At 34.3% G+C, this 9312-nt stretch overlaps 1 protein-coding gene across 1 annotated transcript; it reads right to left on the reverse strand.

Moving 5' to 3' along the window:
• Window positions 1–229: 229 nt before the first annotated feature.
• LOC145090286 (protein C2-DOMAIN ABA-RELATED 4-like) lies at window positions 230–4134 on the reverse strand. The gene is made up of 3 exons (XM_079028572.1): window positions 3815–4134; window positions 3198–3293; window positions 230–712 (listed from the first exon to the last, which is right to left on the reverse strand). Exons 1-3 carry the CDS (start codon window positions 3923–3925, stop codon window positions 437–439), a joined length of 483 nt encoding a protein of 160 aa, XP_078884698.1. The 5' UTR covers window positions 3926–4134; the 3' UTR covers window positions 230–436.
• Window positions 4135–9312: the final 5178 nt, after the last annotated feature.

Consider the following 9312-nt stretch of genomic DNA (forward strand, 5'->3'; position numbering starts at 1 on the left):
TTTCTGAATAGACTGCATCCAACATCTAAGTTCATATCATCCATTATAATCACAATATTCAGGTTAGTCTATCTATTTATCTTTATTATTCTTTCATACATCCGTTATTTCATTTTGACTCATGATTTTCTTAAAAACACTTTTAGAATCATTTCGCCAAAAAAAACAACAAAGTGATAGGAGTGACAGTAATCAAACTAATAATGAATTTTAATAACTTTATGTCATTACAAATTTCATAGATAAAAATGGGCTATATTGCAACTTTCCATTCAATTCCAAAGACATAATGAATAACAACACCCTCGCATAAAGAATAAAAATAATCAAATCCATTCCATCAGATCAAACAAACAAATTTTTACTTTTTTTTATATCATTCGTATTCCACGAACCATTCAATTTCATTCTTTCTCTAGCTCCATCATCCCAAACCCTATTTAGGAAGCTCAATCCAGTGCAATTCGAGTTCAACTTCACCACATTCAACGTTTTGCAATCTAAGAGTCATACCTTGAACGACTTTTCCATCTTTAAAAGTTACACAACTTTCTTCAGACAAACAATTATTCCTATCAGGTTTTATCGTTTTTAGGACGGTCCCATTTGGGACAGTATCTATCGATTTTACTACATTGTAAAATGGTTTGATGCTAAATTGGGCATCTCCCATCTCGTCATCTTTAGTAAATATGTCGTGGTCAAACACCATCTGCAGATATATATACATACAAGAAAAAAAACGCTTAAACGTTTATTTATTTGACATTATTTTGTTTTTTTCTGGATTTATGCAAGAAAGTGGTTTTACACAAAATATGCAACAATGTTTCACTCTTTTTAAAGTTTGGGCACCCATATGAAAGGTCTAAAGTTAAACATTAAGAGTTCCAATCAGGGATGGTTGGGAGAATGATGTGCTAGTCGGGAACCAATTTTTCACTTTTTTAAACCAATTTTTTGCAACAATGTTTTACTTTTTTTTAATGAAAAGTTGTTGAACTTGTTTTTTTTTATTATTTTTTTTACCAATTTATGCAAAAATGTTTTACTTTTCTACTCATTTATTCAACAATGTTTCATTATTTTTACCAATTTATGAAACAAACGTTTCACTCCTTTTTACCCATTTATGCAAACGTAGTTTCACCAATGCAAAAATGGTACTTTTACCAATTTAGGCAACACAATTTTTTTTTTTTACCAATTTATGCAACCGGCACAAATTGTGCGGCTAACATTTTAGTAGGTTAAACATGTTTTCGGTAAAATATTGCATCTTTTGATCCTAAAATAGAACATTGTTGCAAATTCTGTATAAGAAAACCACTTAATTGCATAATTGGGAAAATTATCAAATGCTGTTGCTGAAATCCACACATAACCTAATTGAGAAATGGTAGATATATGTCACACGACTCAAGTACTTCTTGCTAGTTCTCGGCCCATTATAGTGTTCTTTTCTTAAAAGTCAACAAACAAATCGATACACCATGAATTACAAAAAATGCACTACTATACCATTGGAACAATATCAACTTAATAAAGTTATGGTTTTACCACTAAGCTAACCTTAGAGCATGTTTAAGAATTATAGATTTATTTATGAACTCTCCTTCATTTCAGGGGAAAAAAGGAAAGAAGAAAAAGTTACCTATGATTTTTGTGTGTCAAATCTAAATTCCAACATGACACTGATTATGACTATTTTTAAAGAAACTGCTACATATATGAAAAACTACTGTAAGGAAAAATATATAGATTAATATTGACATCAAATTGAATTGACATATGGGTTAACAATTTTTTATTCGAGAGGTGGTGATATTAGATTCTAGCATATGCTCATTCTCTTGTAACATTTCGGTAAATTCCATATCTGTATTGATTATTTTAAATTAGATTTAGAAACTTGTTTGGCACTTTAGAAAATATCGGAATTTATAGGAGAAAACGGGAATAAAATGATATGTCTAAATTTATGAAAAATGATAGAAGTGTCTAAATTTATGAAAGCTGAAACTACGTTGTTGTTTTCAGATTGTAGGGGTTTAATATGGAAATAATGATTGATGGATCTGTGTGATTTTCGATCATTGTGTGATAATGGGATTAATCCGTATTTAAGATTATTGATGTATATGATGTTAGTATAATCTGTTTTACTGTTTTACCGACTTGATTGGACTAAGTTATTATAAAAGCGTAATTAAAAAGGTTTAAAAAACATAAATTGTAAAAAGCCTTTTGAAACTTTTTAAACATTTTTTTAAAACCTCTAAAAAAGAATCATCAGTTTTAAACATTTTTACTTACGTTTTAAACTTTTAAACCTTTTTGTTATGGTTTTTCAACATTCCTATATTTTTAAAAAAGTTTAAAAAGACTTGTAAAAAAGTTTAAATATGTTATAAAAAAATTGTAAAAAAAGTTTGAAAAGTTTATAAGGTTGTAAAAAAGTGTAAAAAAAAAACTAAAAAAAGCTATAAAAATGTGTAAAAAGTCTTAAAAAGTTTGTGCAAAAAAGTACTTAAAAAAATACTTGGACAATTTTGTAAAAACAATGGACCAAAATTGTTACAAATTGAAAACTTAGGCCAACATTGTAAATATGGAAACGACCAAGTAAACTTGTAATAGCAAGTCAAAACACATAAGCTCTAAGCTCGTTACCTTTTTACATAGTAAATTGGGTTTGTTGGAAACTTAGACAATTTAAATAGTTTGTTTGGTGAAATAAGTGATAACCATTGTTAAAACTAGAGGTGTCCATAAGGTTAAAGCCTCAATTTATATACAAATCGGACTACCTAAACAGGAAACTCGAGATAAAAGGGTATATCAAGAATAAAGTAACCCTATGCTACAAATATATTATCTATAACATTCTCACTAGGAATTTTTACCTAATGCTTGTATTTTTCATGACATGTGGTTCGTTAATTAATTAATGTACCTGTTGTTCAATACAATTTGCAATTTTAAGTTAAAAAAATCCATTTCTAAGTGATTCACGTGTATTCTTTTACCTAAAAAGGTAGGATTTTCACTTTTTCAGTATATATGCCATTATTATGGTAAATCTAATTAACATAAGTGAATAATTTCACATAAAATAACTAACAGGTATTATACTAGAAATTTCATGATGAGAATACGATAAATTTAAGATGTAATTGTATATGTAAGATACTTACCAACTTAATTGGAAGTTCTGGATTTTCAACAGGAAGAGTCAAATCTTCTTCCCACACAGGGTTAAGCTCTTTATCAATAATACGGGTTTTCAGTGTCTGTGTCAAATAAACAAAAACTAAACATTTATTTAGGTGGAAAAAATGAAAAGAAAAACTAAGGACAAAAAACAAGCAAGTTCCAATATATGCATGAATCCCTCCCATTAGATAAACTAATTAAAAAAACATAATTCATGTTAACACTAAATGAAAATATGCATTAATGTATAGTAATTCCTTTCTTTTTGACTAAAGGAACTTATATTATCAAGGACATGACTTATTAATCAGGTAAGCTTATATATGGGTGTTGATTTTTTGACCCAATACATTTATAACTATAATGATCATGACTATATCTAATTAATAGCTAAAAATGCTATCAATACAATTTTCATGTCAGTGCTTCTTGATCGATTGATCATCACATATCTTAAGGAATTACATTCTATCAGTTCAAATCGTTATATTGTCATATATTGTTGTACTGAAGAAATTAGCATGCATGCATGTAATAAATCGAATGAAAGTGAAAGAGCATACGCTTAGAAGAAAAAAGAAAGGATATATATATTAACCTGGTCGCCCATTGCGACTACGACATAAGGATCGCTGGATTTGAAATCACGTATCGCGAGATCTATACCTCTTTTAATCCTAATTCTAAGAAGACCCAGCAAATTATCCATTACGCAACAATATTAAAACCGCTGCCCATACAATGATCCTGAAATTCAAATCGGGAAGACGAAATAAGGTGCTAGTGATCCTAAATTGAAATATCGAATGAATGTAGGGTTTATATTTTCTGGGAATCGGGAAAAGGATTTGGGTTTGGGGATAGGGGGAACATGCATTTGGGTTGGCTTTGTTCATCAACGTGAGGTGGGTTGCCAATTGCCACCATCAATTCTGTATATGAATGACCATGAAAGGACATGAAATCTCATTGGTGATGGTGATACACATGTTCTTTCTCGATTTTTTTTTGCATGGGAAGTGTTATCATTAAAAAATTATTAAGAAAAAAAAATATTAATTTTGACATAATAGAAAAAAGGGCTTATGACGTTTTGGTCTTTTTCCAAATTATACAACATTTATTTTTATACAAAATATGCAACGATTTTTCGATCTACGAACATATAATGCAACCATCTAATTCATATATATATATATATATATTAATTCCCAAAGGGTTTAAGGAACAGTCAACTTTTCTTACTTTTTATTTTCGCCACATTTTTTCCTTTTGTTCTTGTGGCTGAAGTTTAGAGTTTTTTGGTTTTTACCACCGTCGTATGTGGATTAACTTCTTTATGATATATTCTTTATTTTTTTTGGCTTGTTATTTATTTATAATATATTTTCTGATTTTTTTTGGGTTCCTTACCACGTGTTTGTTGATTACGTCCTAACTCATTACATTATCCCACTCATTTTGCCACATCGACTAATTCTCTTCTCTTCCAGGTTTTCCTTCCGTTTTCTCTTCCCGCCCTATTTTCTAGGTTTGTGTTCTTTGATTTGTGTTTTTTTGGCTTTTGATGTGTCCTTGATTCATCTATACTCTGTCGTCGAACGCTCGGTTTTCAATTTGTAGTTGTTTATGCTTCAAACTTTCTTATTTTCTTCCCTTTTCCTTCTGAATTTTGGGTGGGTTTTTCATAACTCATGAGCGGTAAGTGTAAGAGAAGTTCTGATTTCGATGTTGGGTCGTCCTCGTCGGTAGGGAAGCCTCGCAAACGCCGACAGTGTCCTCGATTGGCTGGGTTTGTACCGCCTGATATGCCTTCGCCCTTGCCTTTTTATGACAACCTGGGAGATTACAGTTTCCTTTGTGAATTTTGTGGTGCCTTCTTCTGGTACTCTGAGAGAGTGTTATCTAAATCACAAAAGAACCATCCATGTTATAGTCGTTGTTGCAGGTCAGGAACTGTTATATTGCCCTAGCCTTTTACACCTCCCGTTGTGTTATCTACTCTGTATGCTGATCCATCTTTTAGACAAAACATTAGGGCTTATAACAGCATGTTTGCTATGACATCTTTTGGAGCAGAGATAGATGAAGATATTAATAAAGGTACCGGTCCTTATGTATTCAAACTTTCAAGTCAGGTGTCACATTGGGTGGGTTCTTTTTCGCCAGAAGATAGTAAAGGTCCAAGGTTTTTGCAGTTATATATGGTTGAAACAGACCACGAACTCTCTAATAGACTATCTGCTTTTCGTGATCCAACAAAACAACCTTTAGACCCAAAAGTTGTTCAAGTACTCATGGATATACTCACGGTTCATAATGAATACGTTCGGACTTTTAAGACAGTCAAAGAAATTGCTGCTGAAAGAGATTTAGATGAATACTCGGTTTGTCTTTTCAATGACGTTCCTGATCGACGATATGGTCCTCCTGCACCCGGGACCTTAGGATGTATTGTTCTTGGTGATGACTCTTTTGGTAATAAGTACGGTATAATTATACATTCAAAGTCCGGTCGGCCACAACATGTTAGTAAGCTTCACCCAAGTTACATGCCACTACAATACCCACTACTCTTTCCTTATGGTGAGGACGGGTGGTCTCCGCCTTTAAAGCTACTGAATGAAACGGGTTCAAATACTAGAAATCTCACTGTAAATATGTACTACAGCTATCAAATACATGCACAAAATGGTGTTCAGTCTCTTATACTAAATTCATCCAGCTTATTTCAGCAATATTTGGTTGATGCTTACATAAGTATAGTGCAAGGCAGGCTTGACTTCTATCAAAATAATCAAGATAAACTTAGATCCGCCTACATAAGCGGGATTTATGACGCACTTTCTAATAGTGATACCAAAAGTCTTTCTGTTGGGAAACGGGTTCTTTTACCACCATCTTTTCTTCGAGGACCATGGTATATGTATAGTCATTATCAAGATGCGCTCTGCATTTGTAGAGAACATGGAAATCCACAATACTTTTGTTGGAACAAACCCTGCAACTTCCAAATAAATATGAAAGAAAAACAAAAGTTGTTCCCTGTTGTTGCTGTACACGAACAGAAAAGAAGAAGAGGAAACAGGAAACTGATTTCTATTCAAAAGGCTGCACACACCAATCCAAAAATAAAAGGGCTATAAATAGCCTACAAATACACAACGGAAACATAGAAAACCAAACTAAAACCTAGCCACTAGAATAGGACACTATAAGACCAAGTATACCACGTTTTCTTGCCTTGAACCTGGTCAAATTTCCTTTATTCAAATACTAAATAAAACAAATAAAAGACTAATCTCTTTTGACCCAAACCCATTATTCAAACCAGCCCATCCATGTCAAGATTATCCAACACTCACCCCCTTAATCTTGACAGTAATCTGATTCCTCAAAGCAGTGCTGGCTCATCATCATCTTGAATCATATTAGCTTCTTCTTCCTTTATTTCTTTCTTAGGACACTCAGCTGCATAATGTCCATATTCTTGACAATTATAGCATTTAATATGTCTCTTGTCTCGATACATACCTTGCTCCCTTTGATCTTCATAGCTTGGAACCGACCATCTCGACCTCTACCACGACTTCTTCCTTGACCCCGACCTCTTCCTTGTCCAGATTGATCTTGATTGAAGTTACCACGCTTGGTTCTCTCTTCCTATTCTTCTTTTGACAATAAAAGTTTGTTTTGATTTTGATCATTATCATCTTCATCAAGAACCTTGATTCTTTCTTCATATGCCTTCAACCTTCCCACAGCTTCCTCAAGTGACATGTCCTCTATCTCGGAGTATTGCTCAATCGATGCAACAATCTGCAAAAACTTCTTAGGAACTGAATTTAGTAGTTTTCTTACCACTATCTCATCCTCCAAGCTAGACCCAAGACTCTTGAATTTGGATGCAATTTCACTAAGTTTCCCCGAAAACTCATCAATCGTGTCACCCTCTTTCATTTTCAACATCTCTAGCTCGGTTCTAAGTGTTTGCAGTCTCGCCTTTTGAACTTTTTCGGCTCCTAAATACCGCACACGAAGCGCTTCCCACACATCTTTTGCATCCTTATGCTTAGCCACTTGAAGCAATATATCTTCAGGTAGAGTTTGAAACACAAATGCTCTTGCCATTAAATTTTTCTTTGCCTCTACCGCTTTTCCAGTTTCTGGATTAACGGCTTCCCATAAGTCGTATGCTTGTAAGATCGACTCCACCATAATCGACCAACTTGTATAATTTGTAGTTGTTAACTTGGGGCATTGCAGCGGGATACTTTGAGTGGTCACAGGTACAACCTGACTTGATCCTCCCGGGTTTGTTGCTGGCATCTTCCTTGACTTGACCTTTCTTCTTGTACACAACCAACCACACGGATCACACACACACACGGATCAAATAGATCTGAATTATTTAGGATCTTCTTCCTTTCTTCAAACCACCAAGACACACTTGCAGGTGCACCAAAACTTTGTTTTCTGATCTTCTTCCTCACTTTGACTAGCTTCTTCACATAGATAGCTTCGCCACACAGGTTCTGTCTTCTTCACCTAGACCATCAATTCAGCACACAACACTTGTTCAGCACACAACCTTTCTCTCACACAGATTAATATTCAAAAAAACACAATCACACATCACACAGATGCAGTTTTAATCACACAGATTTCTGATTTTTAACTCAGCTCATGCAGAGCTTTGTTTGGCTCACACAAAGCTTCTACTTTCTCTGATCTCTATGGTTCACATAGAACCCCTTCCACAGATCCCGCGAGCCTTAGGGCTCTGATACCAAATGTTGGAACAAACCCTGCAATTTCCAAATAAATATGAAAGAAAAACAAAAGTTGTTCCCTGTTGTTGCTGTACACGAACAGAAAAGAAGAAGAGGAAACAGGAAACTGATTTCTATTCAAAAGGCTGCACACACCAATCCAAAAATAAAAGGGCTATAAATAGCCTACAAATACACAACGGAAACATAGAAAACCAAACTAAAACCTAGCCACTAGAATAGGACACTATAAGACCAAGTATACCACGTTTTCTTGCCTTGAACCTGGTCAAATTTCCTTTATTCAAATACTAAATAAAACAAATAAAAGACTAATCTCTTTTGACCCAAACCCATTATTCAAACCAGCCCATCCATGTCAAGATTATCCAACACTCACCCCCTTAATCTTGACAGTAATCTGATTCCTCAAAGCAGTGCTGGCTCATCATCATCTTGAATCATATTAGCTTCTTCTTCCTTTATTTCTTTCTTAGGACACTCAGCTGCATAATGTCCATATTCTTGACAATTATAGCATTTAATATGTCTCTTGTCTCGATACATACCTTGCTCCCTTCGATCTTCATAGCTTGGAACCGACCATCTCGACCTCTACCACGACTTCTTCCTTGACCCCGACCTCTTCCTTGTCCAGATTGATCTTGATTGAAGTTACCACGCTTGGTTCTCTCTTCCTATTCTTCTTTTGACAATAAAAGTTTGTTTAGATTTTGATCATCATCATCTTCATCAAGAACCTTGATTCTCTCTTCATATGCCTTCAACCTTCCCACAGCTTCCTCAAGTGACATGTCCTCTATCTCGGAGTATTGCTCAATCGATGCAACAATCTGCAAAAACTTCTTAGGAACTGAATTTAGTAGTTTTCTTACCACTATCTCATCCTCCAAGATAGACCCAAGACTCTTGAATTTGGATGCAATTTCACTAAGTTTCCCCGAAAACTCATCAATCGTGTCACCCTCTTTCATTTTCAACATCTCTAGCTCGGTTCTAAGTGTTTGCAGTCTCGCCTTTTGAACTCTTTCGGCTCCCAAATACCGCACATGAAGCGCTTCCCACACATCTTTTGCATCCTTATGCTTAGCCATTTGAAGCAATATATACAATATATCTTCAGGTAGAGTTTGAAACACAAATGCTATTGCCATTAGATTTTTCTTTGCCTCTACCGCTTTTCCAGTTTCTGGATTAACGGCTTCCCATAAGTCGTATGCTTGTAAGATCGACTCCACCATAATCGACCAACTTGTATAATTTGTAGTTGTTAACTTGGGGCATTGCAGCGGGATACTTTGAG

Source organism: Lactuca serriola, chromosome 2 (genome assembly GCF_051521515.1).
Source record: "Lactuca serriola cultivar US96UC23 chromosome 2, Lser_US96UC23_V15, whole genome shotgun sequence".
Taxonomy (NCBI): Eukaryota; Viridiplantae; Streptophyta; class Magnoliopsida; order Asterales; family Asteraceae; genus Lactuca; species Lactuca serriola.

Coding starts and splice junctions, on each gene's coding strand:
- LOC145090286 (XM_079028572.1), bottom strand. CDS start 3,925: ATGGATAATTTGCTGGGTCTTCTTAGAATTAGGATTAAAAGAGGTATA. Junction 3,294..3,814: donor TAGTCGCAATGGGCGACCAG/GTTAATATATAT, acceptor TATTTGACACAG/ACACTGAAAACCCGTATTAT. Junction 713..3,197: donor CAGAACTTCCAATTAAGTTG/GTAAGTATCTTA, acceptor ATATATCTGCAG/ATGGTGTTTGACCACGACAT.